The sequence below is a fragment of the Carcharodon carcharias genome, chromosome 5 (genome assembly GCF_017639515.1).
Source record: "Carcharodon carcharias isolate sCarCar2 chromosome 5, sCarCar2.pri, whole genome shotgun sequence".
NCBI classification, from domain to species: Eukaryota; Metazoa; Chordata; class Chondrichthyes; order Lamniformes; family Lamnidae; genus Carcharodon; species Carcharodon carcharias.
In genome coordinates this window covers 72,228,101-72,245,438 of record NC_054471.1, presented here as the reverse complement: position 1 = coordinate 72,245,438, position 17,338 = coordinate 72,228,101, and the positions used below count along the sequence as shown (strand labels likewise).

Genomic DNA, 17,338 nt, shown 5'->3' with positions numbered 1-17,338 from the left:
GACTGCCGTCTGAACAAAGTGTCCAGGTTACTTTCCCCTCCATGATGCATCACAGTGTCCAAAGCTCACACTCCAGCTCATCAACTCTGATCCGAAGTTCCTCCAGCTTAGACACTTAATGCAGATGTGGTTGCTGTGGGTCACACCAGCTCCCACCTGATACAACTGCAAAACATTACCTGCTCTTCCATCTTTATTGTGTTTTATATGATTGATTGGGTTTCAAGTTTAGAAACATCACTCAACAGTTATCCATAGTTATATTATGGAGTTTAACTAGTTAACCTATAAATGCAATATGTTTGTCTGCCCAGTTCTAAACGACTACCACAGTTTAGAGAGATTGAAAAAAACCTTAAGTTACCAAACAATCACCTACCTGCTCACCTAATTAATGCTTCTGAGCTTCAGCTCTTGAATTTTATTGTCAAGTTTGCATTTAGTGTATAACTTAACTGTCACAGTAAATTGTAGTTTCTTTTAATCTTTGTCAGTGATAAACATGCTCCTTGCTGAGACACAGCTGCAGTTGGTTAATTTGGTAGCTGGTTAGAACTGGGCCCCTAGCCAACAGTGCCTAATTCAGATCAATCGAATTTCAGCTAATATAAATAGAGGTGGTTTTGCAGACACACAACAGAAGTTGCAACAAGGTGGCAGCTTGCTTGACAGCAAGGCTGGGATAGATTGATCGATAGAGATCTATCCCCTTACTTAGCAAACTCTCAGAGTCAAGTACTCAGCCTTGCTTCACTCAGACACGCTATCACCTTCGTGCAACTTCCATTTGCGTGTCTGCAAAACCTCCTATATTTAGACTGGCTGAAATTCTACAGAGACAAGTCAAAGGATGGCTGGGTAGGGAACCAGTTCTAACTAACTGCAGCTGCCTCTCAGCATGGAGCATGTTTATCACTGACTAACACTGAAAGAAACGACAATTTTCTGTTAGTTAAGTTATATGCTAAATGCAAACTTGACTAGATTTTCAAAGGAGATCAAGCCTTAAAATTCCCTCACTTATCAAGTTCCCAGAATTAAGAACTCAGCCTCGCTGCGCTCTTAACAATCTGCCACCTTCATACTTAAAATCTCGTGTTTCCATTGAGCTCGACTCGAATTCTTCTAAATTCCAGAGTATAGGTCTATTCTACTCGGTCTTGGGCCAACCCTTTCATCACAGGAATTAATCTAATGAGCCTTCATTACACCACCTCCCCACCCCGCCAAGGTAAGTATATACTTCCTTGAAAAGATAGATATAGAAAAGGTGCTTCCATTTGTTGGGGAGATCAAAATTAAGGACCACAATTATAAGTTAGCCACTGATAAATCCAATTGCGAATTCAAGAGAAACTTTCCCCCAAAAAGTTTCTAGAATGTAGAATTCTTTTACAAGGAATAGCTGAAGCTATTAACTGAGATGCATTTAAAGGGAAGCTTCAGGTAGAAAGAAATATGGTATGCTTATAGAATTAGATGAAGTGGGATGGGGGAAGGCTGTTCTACAGCATAAGGCCTGGCACAAACTATTCGGGTCAAATAGCCTGTATCTGTGCTGTAAATTCTATATAACATGTTACAGTACTTTAGTGCTAATAAATATATTATACAAAGGATCTAATGTTATTGCAGTATTATACTTGATGTAGAATTTTTATGAAGTAGCTGTAGAAACAGTTTTTATTTTCCTTTCAGCATCCAACCAGAATCCTGACTTAACAACTGAAACGGAAACAAAGTTGAAAGTCCCTGAAGAAGTGGCCAATCAAGAGTCGGTTGTTCAAGAAGTGGACAGTAATAGGGAGTTTGTAGATCATTCTCAAATAGATAAAGAATGGTAAGAGCAGTATGAACTTAAACAATTATTTTCTAGTATTTAAATATCATGTTTAAATCTAAATTTCATTGAAAGAAATCGCCAAAAGCATAATGCAAATGTTGTTGACTACAAGATAAGCGTATTGAGGAAAGCCACTCTACAAATTTTAGCTCTTACATCCAGTAAAAACATGAGAATTGCCATACAGAAGAAAAGAGGTCCATTGGAGTTTGCTTTCTCCCATCCTTGTAATTACATAATGTAACAAATGAAGTTGAGTATTGCTGAAAAAAAGAGACATTTTTGTTGAAGCTTTTCATTTTGCACTCCTCTGGACAATTTGCAAGAATACCAAATGTAAAAAGAACAACTATTCATACTGTAAGAAGAGAGTGCTGATTGGTTGGCAAGTGGGCTCTGATTGGTAGAGGCATTTTGTTTAGCTGAAACAGATGCAATGTAAAGTTCAGGGCCCTGTGTATTACTACATCTAGCTTCCAGTACACGCAAATGTGCCACACTATGAGCCTGGCTGATTATCTTAAATTGGTTGTCAGTGTAATTTTTAGCACACAGGATTATTTAGCAAATGTTGTCCAATCCTGGAATCGCATCTAATGTTGGACACTCTGTTTTAAGTCTTACAAGCTCAGGCTGGTTTGATATGTTCTGTACCTTGCCTGTTGTGAACACTGGAAGGGATATGCTGTTTGATGCGATCTGCCCGTCTTTGGGATGTACAGCCTACATACCTTGCATCACACTGGCACTGAAATTCATATACCACATTACACATTTGTGTGATAGGCAGAACATCTTTTTGGCTTGATGGTAGCATCCTGTTAGTAGGAAATATCTGGCAGCTAAACAAAATAAGTGACAGCCAATTACTCGTTCTTGTTAAAGATGGTCATTGCATGGCACCTGTGTGGTGTAAATGTTACTTGTCAGCCCAAGCCTGGATATTGTCCAGGTCTTGCTGCATTTGGACATGGACTACTTCAGAGCAATTGGGAATGTGAGCATTATGCAATCATCAGCTAACATCCCCACTCCTGACCTTATGATGGAAGGAAGGTCATTGATGAAACAGCTGGAGATGGATGGGCCTAGGACGCTAGCCTGAGGAACCCCTGCATTGGTGTCCTGGAACTGAGATGACTGACCTCCAACAACGACAACCATGGGTAGAATTTTCCCCCACGTCGGGGGGGGGTGGGGATTGTGCGGGGGTGGGCGCGGACCCTATTTGGGGTGGTGATCACGTCCACGCTGCCATTTTGAAGGTGCCTCAGGGAGATTAGTTTTAAGTTTCAACAGTTCATTAAAGTGTTGAAAAAATGTTTATGACATGTCCCCTCATGTGAAACTGTCACATGAGCTGGGACATGTGCACTAATGTCAATAAAAATTTTTGAGAAAATTTAAAATCATTCATAAAACCTCATCCGCCTGTGGATGAGGTTCCGTGAAAAATGTGAAGACCGCCTGGGATCTTCGCCTGCCGCTAACCTTAAGGATAGACGGGCAGCTCTGTTAATTATTTTAATTGTTAGTTAAATGGCCTTAATAGGCCTTTGACAGTTCGGCTGCACACCTGCCGAACTGAAAATCTAAATGATGTGCGGTGACGTCAGGGGACACGCCCGACATCACTCTGCACCATTTTACGCCTCAGTGAGTAGACCCCGCCCTTGCTCGCCAAGCCAAAGGTTCTCCCCCATGTTCCTTTGTGCTAAGTGTGACTCCAAACAGCAGAGAGTTATTCCACTGATTCATTGACTCCAGTTTTGCTAGGGCTCCATGATGCCACACTCGGTCAAATGCCTTGATGTCAAGGACAGTTACTCTCATCTCGCCTCTGGAATTCAGCTCTTTTGTCCATGTTTGAACCAAGGCTGTAATGTGGTCAGGAGCTGAGTGACCCTGGTGGAACCCAAACTGAGCGTCGAGCAGGTTATTGCTGAACAAGTGCCACTTGCAAATGGCTCAGCCTTATCTTTTGCAATGATGGAATGAGGATGTTTGTGGAGCCTCTTCCTCCAGTGAGTTGTTAATTGTTCACCACCATTCATGACTGGCAGGACTTCAGAGCTTGGATCTGATCCGTTGGTTGTGGAATTGCTTAGCTGTATCACTTATTGCTTACAGTGTTTGGCACTCAAGTAACCCTTGATGTAGCTTCACCATGTTGACACCTCAGTTTTCGGTATACCTGGTGCTGCTCCTGGCATGGTCTCCTGCACTCTTTTTATTGAACCAGGGTTGACCCTCTGCCTTGGTGGTAATGGTAGAATGGGGGATATGCCGGGCCATGAGGTTACAGATTGTGGTTGAGTACAATACTGATGCTGCTGATGGCCCACAGCCCCTCATGATTGCCCAGTCTTGAGATAAACCCTGGGGAGGGTGGTTGTAGGGACAAGCAAGAAGGGATAGGAGCAGATAATCAAAAGATGTCAAGGACAAAAGAACACAGAGGCATTGAAGGTGGTGCTATTATCTAAACGAATGTGCTAATTAAGAATGGATGGTAGGGCATTCAAGGTACAGCTCTAGTGGGGGTGGGCTGGAAAGGTTAGCAGGGTATAAAAGATTTAAAAATAATGGAAATAGGTGGGAAAAGAAAAATCTATATAAATTATTGGAAAAAACAAAAGGGGGAAGAAACAGAAAGGGGGTGGGGATGGAGGAGGGAGTGCAAGATCTAAAGTTGTTGAATTCAATATTCAGTCCGGAAGGCTGTAAAGTGCCTAGTCGGAAGAGTGTGGGCAAGAGAGCAGGGTGGAGTATTAAAACGGCAAGCGACAGGGATATTTGACAAGTTGTTTACTAAAACCCGCTTTCATAGCCATATCTCCTTTCTCAGTGACTGTCTCCATCTCTGACTTACCCCACATGGATTTCAACTGAAATTCCATCCCTCTTGTTTCAAACCCACCCAGGATTACAGGGATCTCCAGGACATAAAACGTTTCTCGGACTGCTGTTCCCGTCACATTCTGAGATCCACACTCAGTGCCATGCGGCGCCATATGAACACACTCGACCTCTCCCTCCAGCAGCACCTTTTTCAAAAGCTGTGCGTGACCCCAGTTTCATGTTATTCTTCTTCTCATCCGACGCCTCAACAAGAAACTTTTTCTCTTTCTCTCAAATGCTAAGGAACGCAAGCTCCAACAACTCATCGACACCAACACCCATCCAGGACCCTCCACCCTCGCCTGTCCCTCTGTGCCCACCCCATCTTCCAATCCCAGCAACGGCTGTGTATTCACTATACCCCCTGACCTTCCCCTCTCCGACGCTGAACGTTCAGTGCTCAGCAAAGGACTTAGTTTCATACCCTTCGGGCTCAGCACAATGCTGAACTCTTCTTCCGCCGTCTTCGTCTCCGTGCTCACTTCTTTGGGCAGGAGTCCTCTCCCTGTTCAACGGATCCTTTTACCCACCTCCAATATTCTCCCTCCACCTGGACCCCTCCCTCTGGATTCTTACCTTCTCTTGATCTTTTCATTGAGAACTGTCAGCGCGACACTAGTCGTCTCAATTTCTCTGCTCCTCTTACCCATTCTAACCTGTCTCTCTCCGAACTTACCGCACTCCGTTCTCTCAGATCCAACCCCAACATTGTCATCAAACCCGCTGACAAGGGTGGTGCTGTTGCTGTCTGGCACACTGACCTCTACCTCGCGGAGGCTGAGCATCAACTCGCAGACACTTCCTCCTACCTGTCCCTGGACCAAGACCCCACCACTGAACATCAAGCCATTGTTTCCAGGACTGTCACTGACCTCATCGCCTCTGGAGATCTTCCTCCCACAGCTTCCAACCTGATAGTCGCCCAACCTCGGATGGCCCGCTTCTACCTCCTACCCAAAATCCACAAACCGAACTGTCCCAGTAGACCGATCGTGTCAGCTTGCTCCTGCCCCACGGAACTCATTTCTCGTTAGCTTGACTCCCTTCTCTCTCCCCTTGTCCAGTCCCTTCCCACCTACATCCGTGATTCCTCTGACACCTTACATCATATCAACAATTTCCAGTTCCCTGGCCCCAACCGCTTCCTCTTCACCATGGACGTCCAATCCCTCTACACGTCCATCCCGCACCAGGATGGTCTGAGGGCCCTTAGCTTCTTCCTCGAATAGAGGCCCAAACAATCCCCATCCCACTACTCTCCTCTGTCTGGCTGAACTTGTTCTCACACTGAACAATTTCTCCTTCAACTTCTGTCACTTCCTCCAAATAAAAGGTGTGGCTATGGGTACCCGTATGGGCCCCAACTATGCCTGTCTCTTTATGGGGTATGTGGAACATAGGGGGAGGCAGTGGTGTAGTGGTATTGTCGCTGGACTAATAATCCAGAGACCCAGGGTAATGTTCTGGAGGACAAAAACAGAATTACCTGGAAAAACTCAGCAGGTCTGGCAGCATCAGCGGAGAAGAAAAGAGTTGACATTTTGAGTCCTCATGACCCTTCAACAGAACTGAGTGAATCTTAGGAAAGGGGTGAAATATAAGCTGGTTTACGGTTGGGGGGGGGGGGAGAACAGAAGTGGGGGGCGGGGGTGGTGTGGTTGTAGGGACAAACAAGCAGTGATAGGAGCAGATAATCAAAAGATGTCACAGGCAAACGAACAAAAGAACACAGAGGTGTTGAAGGTGGTGATATCTAAATGAATGTGCTAATTAAGAATGGATGGTAGGGCACTCAAGGTACAGCTCTAGTGGGCGTGAGGTGGAAAGGCTAGCAGGGCATGAAAGATTTAAAAATAATGGAAATAGGTGGGAAAAGAAAAATCTATATAAATTATTGGAAAAAACAAAAGGAAGGGGGAAGAAACAGAAATGGGGTGGGGATGGAGGAGGGAGTTCAAGATCTAAAGTTGTTGAATTCAATATTCAGTCCGGAAGGCTGTAAGGTGCCTAGTCGGAAGATGAGGTGCTGTTCCTCCAGTTTGCGTTGGGCTTCACTGGAACAATGCAGCAAGCCAAGGATATACATGTGGGCAAGAGAGCAGGGTGGAGTGTTAAAATGGCAAGCGACAGGGAGGTTTGGGTCATTCTTGCGGACAGACCGCAGGTGTTCTGCAAAGCGGTCGCCCAGTTTACGTTTGGCCTCTCCAATGTAGAGGAGACCGCATTGGGAGCAATGAATGCAGTAGACTAAGTTGGGGGAAATGCAAGTGAAATGTTGCTTCACTTGAAAGGAGTGTTTGGGCCCTTGGACGGTGAGGAGAGAGGAAGTGAAGGGGCAGGTGTTGCATCTTTTGCGTGGGCAAGGGGAGGTGCCATAGGTGGGGGTTGAGGAGTAGGGGTTGATGGAGGAGTGGACCAGGGTGTCCCGGAGGGAACGATCCCTACGGAATGCTGCCGGGGTGGGTGAAGGGAAGATGTGTTTGGTGGTGGCATCATGCTAGAGTTGGCGGAAATGGCAGAGGATGATCCTATGAATGCGGGGGCTGCTGGGGTGATAAGTGAGGAGAAGGCGTGAGGGCGGATGCACAGGAGATGCGCCGGACACAGTTGAGGGCCCTGTCAACTACCGTGGGTGGAAAACCTCGGTTAAGGAAGAAGGAGGACATGTCAGAGGAACTGTTTTTGAAGGTAGCATCATCAGAACAGATGCGACGGAGGCGAAGGAACTTAGAGAATGGAATGGAGTCCTTACAGGAAGCGGGGTGTGAGGAGCTGTAGTCAAGGTAGCTGTGGGAGTCGGTAGGCTTGTAATGGATATTGGTGGACAGTCTATCATCAGAGATTGAAACAGAGAGGTCAAGGAACGAAGGGAAGTGTCAGTGATAGACCATGTGAAAATGATGGAGGGGTGGAGATTGGAAGCAAAATTAATAAATTTTTCCAAGTCCCGACGAGAGCATGAAGCAGCACCGAAGTAATCATCGATGTACCGGAGAAAGAGTTGTGGAAGGGGGCCGGAGTAGGGCTCTTTGCAAAGGATCAGTCTTGGGGCACTCTGCAAGGGCTGTCTTGGTGACCAGAATGGGGCACATGGTCTCAAGGTATGGTATGTCTGTCCAAGGTATTATACAAGTTCTGTCGAAGGGTCATGAGGACTCGAAACGTCAACTCTTTTCTTCTCCGCCGATGCTGCCAGACCTGCTGTGTTTTTCCAGGTAATTCTGTTTTTGTCAAGGTATTATACTGCTTGAAATTCAGTGAAGAATTGAGTAATTGGACTATTATAGCCATTCTTGGAAACCTGTTACCCCTTGAGTCAGTTTCTTGTCTGAAGCCACACAGAGCAAAGCACTTGATAACGATGTGCTCCATACTAGATTTGACCCTTCACAACACTAGGGAGAGGTGGCTGGTCTGGAATTCGACACTTACACAGAACTTAAATTAAGGCCTCCGTAGATCAGATCAGTCATTGGTGGTGTAGCCTCAAGGGGTCAAGTGGCTTACTCTTATTTCTTGCATTTTTAATTCACTAATTGTTCTTAGGTTTTTTTCATGGTTGAAACTTTATCTGAGATTATCTCTCTCTCGCGTGTGCGCACACTCAAACTCTCACACACTGTCACACACACACCAATTGTAACTCTGTCCCTCCATTTGAAGATTCCAGTTCTAGGGTTACCAGAATACCATATAGGCCAAACATGTGGGAAAGTCGATGTTCAAGTCCATGTTTTCCTTTGCTACAAATTTGAGATAGTTGTCCTTGTTTCAATTATCTTTGGTTTCATCACTAATATACAAGTTTTAAGAGCCATCTATTCATACTGCTGAAAAAATGCTGTGCAAAGGTTAAAAAAATTCAGTGTTACAGGTCTCACGGAATTTCACATGAATTGGCATGAAAGCCTCTGATGTGTTTTGCAATATCCTGAGGTGCTTTGTGTTTCAGACTATTTACTTAGTTAAAACTTTCAATATATGTATTGCTTTCTTCTGGATGGGTTATTCCTTTTCAATCAGTTACGCACGATGAAGAATCCCAGAGTGATCTGCTAAGGGGTTTGGTAAAATATTCTTATGGCTAAAGGGTGTATTACTTAGATTCCATGTTACAGCTAAAAGCTATATTTTAGAATTTTAAGCTACCTGATCCAAATCTATTTTCTGACTGTAAAAATGGCAATGCAAATATTGACATTAGAATGCAACTGTTGACGTTGTGTTTCATAAAAAGGGTTACTGCCAATATTTTTTGCAATGGAATTTTCATTCAGTCCAGCATTTGTTTAAAGCGCAACTTGCAATATTCAAATTTATAAATTAAGTGAAGTCATCTTTGTTACTTAGAATGAGTAAAAGAAGTTTTCAAGGACCTTGTGAAGCTCCAGAAAAATTGTACTTGGTTAAACATGACCATTCGCAAAGTTTATCCAAGATTTCTGCACATTTTCTGCCGAAGTTGTAATGGGAAGTCAGGGAAATCCCTTGGAAATTCAGATCCAATGTCATTTAGCAAGTTAAGTTGAGGTGTCCGTTATACCTTCAACAGAATAAATTCTGGCAAAACCAAAAATCTGTATATCCCATATGCATTGTTAAACTTGCATCTGTGAAAGTGCTCTGTTATGGATCAATTATTTTTTAATGAATTATTTTGTGAAAGTGATATATAACTAATAAGCTGCACCAGTGACCTGTGGAGTCTTGTGATTGGTAATTTGCTAACATGTGATATAATCTCAGAGTTAAATTTGGAGCCCTGTATGTAAAATAAACTGGCAAAAATGGGAAGGCAGCAATGATTATTTTTCACCTTTCAGAATGAAACATTTTTGGGAGTGCTATTATTTTGACAGATTAAGCTCTAAAACATATTGTCACCAATAAAATGCTGATAATCGCAGCAATCATGGTATTTCTATCTATAAAATATTTCTGGCTTGCTGATCCAGTTTTGTTTTTTAAATACTATTCTCTAGTCCTGCTACTGAGAAAATCATTAGAGAGAATGGAGTTTCTGTGCAGAATGAAAACTTCGAAGAACTTATTGATCTCTCGCTTGGAATAAAGGCTTCCAGAATAACCACAGAAACCAGTAATGATGATTGTCAGGATGAAGTTGGAATTCCTGTGAATCCAATTATTGCATTTGAAGAAAATGGATCCATGGAGTTATTAACCAAAGTAGATGGCATTCAGACTCAACAAACAGCAGGTATGTAGTTATCTGACTCTACAGCGTGTATAAAAGTTTAACAGCTATGCTTTGGTGATACGACTGTTGTAGTGAATCCAAGGTATTAAGACTTGAAAGTGTGTGGATCTGGGTCTGGCTCACTTCTGGTCTCAGGATTCGCACACACCCTCACCCTGACACACCAGCACAGAATCACACCAACTCACACAGTAGGTGAGGGTGAGTGAGTGAGCATCAAGAGATAGGGAACAAGCCAGACAAACAGACTGTCCCCCTCACACTCTATTACGCTTTTCATTATCAATTTATTGCTTTGACATTACTTTATTTTTGCTCAGTAAGTTGTTTCCTTTCTTCATACCTGAACTTCATTTACTCATCAGTTCCTTGAGTGAAAAAAAAGGAAACGAGCCAACTCCTCACCACCCCCCCCACCTCCCCAACCGCCTCCCTAAGTGAAAAGGTTGGATGAACCTGATCTAAAGGATATGAGGAAAAGGCATGCACATAAAATGAGTAGATAGCTTCAACTGAAGAGCAACTACTGGCAAAAGTGGAGTGGACTGTGAATAACCACCTTCTATATTTATTTCTATAATTCTATTCAATAAATTGTGAAAGCCAGTATATTAAAGTCAAGCACAACATAGTACAATAAAATAATTATACAAACTTTTACGTTTGTATAAAATTATACCACACCTCGTTGTTTGCCTATTATCATTCGTTAATTGCTGTCATTAGCACCACTTCCCCAAAACCAGACTGATTCTGATATGAAATAACAGTTAACCTGTCAGCATTTAAAGTATTGGGATTTTGAGTTTAAAACCTAAATGGAGATTTGGTTGTTTGTGAATTATATTCTATTTGCTTGGAAGGTAAGTTTAATGCAGTTTTTAATCCTATTATGATGCCACTCATCATCCATTCTCCTTGTATTATTAAAAGGACAAGATTGCAAAACGTTAATGAAATTGGTTGTTGAATATGTTTCTTTCAAAAAAGACTATTCGTATTCAAAAATGTGTAGCTGGGTTCAATAGACGATTGAAAAGACAATTTACCATATTTAACATAAAAACAGAAAATAATGCAAAAACTCAAGGTCTGGCTCACCTGTGGAGAGAGGGGCAGAGTTAACCTTTCGAGTCCGTATGACTCTTCTTCAGAGCATAAATACCATATTAACATTCATTTAGTTTAGTTAATTGTATGTTTTTTAATGGACAATGGCAGTATGATCAGACACAAATTAATTCCCTGGGTTTACAGTGTGTTCAATGTGTACCTGTACCAAATGGACAGTGCACCAGGTGGAAATAAAGTACTTTCAACCTCCTACCTCACCAGCAGAAGTCAAGAAAGGTGAATTAAGTGTGGCCAATCCCTAAACAAATGCTAAGTATAAAAGTGATATTGGTCAAAAAGTAATATTTTCCCCACACATCCTGAAAAATGCTGCAATATGAAAAGAACCTTGAGGGAGAAAAAGAGAAGCAGAGACTCATGAAATAACACCCAACAATTCATATAATTATCTCTATATATCTGTGGTACTCAACATATGCTTTTGCAAGGTTGGGGAATTGATTGATTAAATAAAACTACTGCTGAAAAAAAGAGACATTGCATGGAGAATGCACCAGTTGATGGTCACTGCCAGTTAACCACCAAGCATTGTTTGAAATTTCAAACCAGGCAGCTTAACCTGATTTGTCAAGACATTGCTCTGGGGAATGAACTAGTGAAAGGGCGTTGCCTTGCAAATTGTCCTGATGTGTATAAGACAAAACATTTTCACGAGAAATGAGTTTCTTTTTCAGTAATACTCAAGCTCTGTACTACCAAACGACTATTTCAGTAAAATTACTGTGTGACTTAGGAGATTGATGAAAGAATCACTTGTTCTAAATTTCACTTTCTGGAAGGGGTGCTTTAGGACATTGAATTTATGCTTTAACCCCAATTCAAGATTAGGCTTCTGTTTTTTTTGATAATTTCCACATGTTGAATAGAAGTGTGAATTTCTATTTCATAAATATGCCTGCTTGCTCTCACCTTTATACCTCCTTTCTATGTTTCTTTCAGAAGTGATTTGAGAATGTTGAGCAGGAGCAACAAAGTGTGTCGTTCAGTAAGCACATTCACATCTACTGGAATTATTTTTGTTTCACATCATGAAGGATTGGAGTGCAGCCATTTTACAATCCAACGTGTAATTTAAAAAAAAAACTAGAAACTAACCGTGACTGTGAGAATGGAAATATAAACGTGCAAGATGTGGATAGAGGAATTCATCATTGCTAACTGAACATCTAGTTAATTCTGATCACTGGTTAATCATCCTTAGTATGCATTGTATATAAACTGCTTTTCCAACATGCTCCTTCAGGGAATTGGCATTCTTCTATATAATATGACAAGAAATGAGAATGATAGATTTGTGATGGTGAAGGGCAGTATTTCAAAACTAGCAGTACTTAACACTTTTCAAAAACCCATTACTTGAATAAGCCTTGTTGCGCTGCAAGTAGTTGAAAATGAGACCATATAGATAGATATATGAACCTATTGGTTAAAATATGGCACAGTGAGCTCTACAGAGTTGTATGTAATCCCTCAAATACTAAGCAGATCTTTTTTAGATGCTTCACTGTTACCACCTATTCAGAAGTTTTTTTAACACAGGTACAATAGAAAAATGTTGAAAATAGTGTTTAATAAATTGGATTCTAATGGTAATTCTGTGAATGGTTAATAAATAAAGCACCTGTTGTACACAGGTTGGTATTTATCACAAGGAAACTTTGAGGCACATTAGTCATGCCAGTGATATATATAATATATATATATATTATATATATATATAAACAATTCTAATTCAACTTGTGTGGTCAAATAGTTGTAATGCCTTATGATCTGATAGAAAAGACAGTTGAAATTTAGATGATGCTACTTAAATGTGATGAGCTTTCAATTGCCTTATCAGATCATGAGACTAACTAAAAGAGATATATGGAGTCTTTGCTTTTGCTCGTTTCAGAGCAAGAAACCTGACTTGTACCTGGAGTTTGAGACAGCATTCCTTCTATGTTACTTTCACATACTAGATTTTTGAGTCTTTAACTCATTTGTAAGTTACTGCACAAATGAAGCTCATAACTTCCATCTCATGTTTAAAAATTGCTGCTACAGAGCATGACTGTAAAACTTGCACTTTCTTTTCCTCTTGAGTACTACTGAAATTATTGCAGACCGTGCTAAATATGACCAGATGTCAATTTGTTTTTCTCTCCTGAGCATTATGGTTCAGATACCATTATGTAAGGGTCCTTTTTCATAGCTGATCACTGCATGAAATTAGTATATCAAATAGGTTAATTTAAAGCCAACTGGTGTACATTTTGTGCATAAGGAAAGGCTTAGTCTAAGCTTTGAAAATTTTCATCCATCCGCAGGTATAAAAAAGCCATTAAGCAATTTGTTTAGTAATCGTTGTATAGCTGCATATTTTGTTCTAATTCTTTTTTCGGTATGGTATACTCATTCATGTATATAGAAATTATTTAAAAATGGGGAAAATTCTTTAATTTTCTTTAGCTTTGTTTTAATCTGTATAGATGGTGTACAAAAAGTTCTTTTGAGTTAACATTTTTAGATTCTAAATTGGTTTGCAGTTGTGGTGTGATAATTTCCACACTAATCAGACATGTGATTTATTGCTGATTTAGTTTTACCAGCGGAATGCTTTGAATTGATTTTTTTTTCCTCATGCAGAGGAGACTGAAAATTGAATATTTCAGGCCTTTGTACCTCTTTCCTTCTTACTTTGAATATACAAACAATGGACTAAATGAATTGTACATGTTTATGAAGAGGATCGGCAATATCTGTACCTGCCAACGAAATGGTTTCTAATATGAGTAACTAAAGAGTGAAGGTTCAGTAAAACCTACATGAGTTTAAAGAAAAACATCCCTTGATTTTCCACTTTCTCTGCATTTCCCAATCTACCCAACTTTTGTAGCTTGAAAAGATAATCCTCAATTTGTTGTAGACAAGTTTGATAACTTGCACAAACAAAATGCAATAAAATAATAGTTTCTGTAACTACTCTGTATTGCAATTTTATTATTCCTATAGAACTGGTTTGAAAACGGTGCCTTGACTAACATTTGCACCATTTTGACTGATACAATTGGATTACAGATATACCATTTTTTCAGAAAACATTGTTAATAAAGAATAGTTCATTGTTTATTCATTATGGGTTTTTGTGCTTTAAAGTTTATCTATCAAGGTTCCATTTGTGTACATTGTTCTCATTCTACTGTGATTTTTTTTCCCTCGTAATTAAGTCCTGTTTGTTTTTACAGTACATTCTACTATTAACACTGGGACTTATAAACTGACTAAGCCCAGTACTTCCCCTTTCCAGAACTTTAGTATCCAACAGATCTCAGTATCAAGGGTATTGTTGTCGGCCATTGTTCTGCCACACAACATAGGGCACTAAATTTAAAATCTGAACGGACTAATCTTATTTGTAATGAGAAAGATCAGGCAGAAAATATACATATCAGAATTGATTGAATTATATTTTTAAAACTGTGACTTATAAAACTTTCCTGGCTCGCCTTATATCATTTATTCAATTTGGTTTTTTTTGTGGCCCTAGTCTGTTTCTACATAAGTTTCCCTGCATCACTTTCTCTTTTCCCACCCTGCCAATCAGCATTCCCATCACTGGTTACCACTTAAATATTTGCATCTGTTCAAAGTATGTTAACCCAAAGTTGTAAATTGACTAACGAAAATTTCAGAATTGCTTTGCAATATTTTAACGAAAATAAAAACTCTCATGATTTCCCTCATCATGGCTTTCGGAATGTAGTACATTACAAGCTTATATATCTTTGAGTGTATCATTCAAATAAATTTTAAAACTTCTGCAACTAACCTTTAATCCAAAATAATTCAAAACTGCATTTGGAATTGCAGTATTAAATTGATGTAGCCTCAAATTTATAACAACCTACTATTTAATGTTAGTCTTAATGCCCAAATGCAAGGTGAAAGATCATCCACTGTAATTGGAGTATTTTCTGGATGATTATAGGGTAACAAGCATGTGTATGTATCAACCAACATTTGAAGATTACTATCTTCAGGAGAACTAATTCAAAGACTAATTGAGCTGATGCTGTCAAACTCAGCTATTAGCCAACATTCTGGACTGCTACAGCTTTGGGTATGTTTATTTCTACTAGCAAGATAAACCCACCAGGCAAATAAGTATGTCCCTAGGAGTCCTTATTGATTCTAGGTACCATAAAATCTTATCACCACAAGTCCAATGAAGTCATGGAGTCTTTTTACTGATCATTACCCCTTCACAACTGATCAGTCTGCACTTCAAGAACTAATAGATCAATGCAAAGCTCTGCACCACCTTAACATGTCCAATCAGGAATGTTTGTATGCAAGCAGGAAACTAACAAAAGGAGTAGACTCTATGAATATCCCTATCATCCTGAACATGGAACCCAGCATATGTGTGCAAAAGTCAATGGTTAAGGGATTACAAGTGTTTTCAGCTGAGTGGATGATCCTACTTGGCCTCTTCCTGAGGCCCCACCATTGCAATGCCCATCCAATTTAATTCACCCAGTAGGCATTACAAAATAGCTGAAGTACACTTGGAGGCTATGGACCTTGATGGTCTCAGCCTTGGTGCTAAGGATCTGTGTAACAGTTAACGGCATCACTAGTCGAACTGTTCCAGCCCTACGACTGGCATCAATTAGATGTAGAAAATTGCCAAAAATGTCGTCAAAATCTGGCCAATTGCAAGCGAGCCAGTTACTGCCCTATCGATCTATAACCATCAGTAAAGTAAAGGGAAGGAGTCATCAATAGTGTGATCAAGTAATGCCTGTTCACCAATAACCTGTTCACTGATGCAAAGCACTGTAGATGCTGGAAATCTGAAATGAAAACCAAAAGGTTCACGACCTAAAACATAACTCTGTTTCTCTCTCCACAGATGCTGCCATATCTGCTGAGTACTTACAGCATTTTCCATTATTACCTGTTCACTAGTGTTCATTTCAGGTTATACAAGAATCATTTGTTTCTAGACTTCATCACATACTTGATCCAGTTATGGATACACAAACTAAATGACAAAAGCCATAGCAGGCATATCAGTTAGAATGATCTGTGCAGAAGCAAGGGCAGGGACTTGGATGACAAGAACCAGTTTGCATCCAAAGATTACTTTTTTTTTCCCCTTTAACCTTTTATGAAATGTGGGTGTTGCTGGCAAGGCCAGCATTTGTTGCCCATCCCTAAATTGCCCCTGAACAGAGTAGCTTGCTAGTAAAGTGTCAAGCACATTTCCTTAGGTGTTACACATAGACCAGATCAGATAAGAACAGCAGATTTCCTTCCTTAAAGGGCATTATTGAATCAGATGTTAGTTGTCATGATTACCATTACTGAGACTAGCTTTATATTACAGATTTATTAATTGAATTTAATTTCCACCAGCTGCCATAGTGAGATTTGAACCCATGTCCCCAGACTATTAGCCTGGCCCTCTGGATTACTAGTTTAGTGATATTACCAGTATGCCACCATCTCCCCCTCTCATTACTGTAATGAAATAGATAATGACTCCAGTGCTCAGCCTATAGAAGACAAATTAATCAGTGAACCTGCTCACAATTTTGGGAGGCATTGAGCTTGTAAGAAGGGCAGTCAACTAATGAATGTAGGATCTATATGCACACTGCAGCAGAGCCTATAGTGTTGGAGCGTCTGGGCACAGTCCTGACAGGTTCAATGGATACTCAGGCAACTACTATAATGACACCATCCTGCACTTTTTTTTGAATTTCAAAGCACAATGGAGACCTTTGGAAGGTTCTTTTCATTCCTGGACATGGTTCTCATGCAGACCAGTGAACCTTGAGGCGTTGCCCCACGACAGTGTCACTGGCACCGTGAGAGCTGGATACTTCTCCTTCAGTTTGACAGCACTGTTGTCCTGCCAGTCTCTGCAATAGTGCCAGTATTGGTGCTTGGCTGCCTCCAAGATACTGCAATCTGCAGTAAGGCCCTTCTAAAGCCAGAGCTTCTCCAAGTTGCCCACCATAGCTATTTCAACTGCCGTCACTGGCAGTTCAGTAGCCTTCCACCTTCAATGCTGCTGTTGCTACAGGGGAAGCAGCTCGTAAGAACACAAGAATAGGAAAATGAACACAGGAGACAGGCACCAGGAGTTTAATTTATAGACAACAGGCACTCTGCTCCTCACTTGAGTTAAAGTGGAAAACCCACATGTTGTAAAGCTTCCTGCATTCTGCCCTCTTGCGCCATTAGTCACT

The 17,338-nt window shown here is 40.7% G+C and overlaps 1 protein-coding gene across 4 annotated transcripts in view; it reads left to right on the top strand.

Annotated features, from left to right (window-relative positions):
• map7b (microtubule-associated protein 7b) overlaps positions 1 to 14,812 on the top strand; it is a 170,516-nt gene extending 155,704 nt beyond the window's left edge. For all 4 annotated transcript variants that reach the window (XM_041187175.1, XM_041187176.1, XM_041187174.1 and 1 more), the window contains exons 16-18: positions 1,699 to 1,840; positions 9,727 to 9,962; positions 12,036 to 14,812. In XM_041187175.1, coding sequence (XP_041043109.1) covers positions 1,699 to 1,840; positions 9,727 to 9,962; positions 12,036 to 12,046 — 389 coding nt within the window. In that variant the 3' untranslated portion in view covers positions 12,047 to 14,812. The remainder of the gene's footprint in view (positions 1 to 1,698; positions 1,841 to 9,726; positions 9,963 to 12,035) is intronic.
• Positions 14,813 to 17,338: the final 2,526 nt, after the last annotated feature.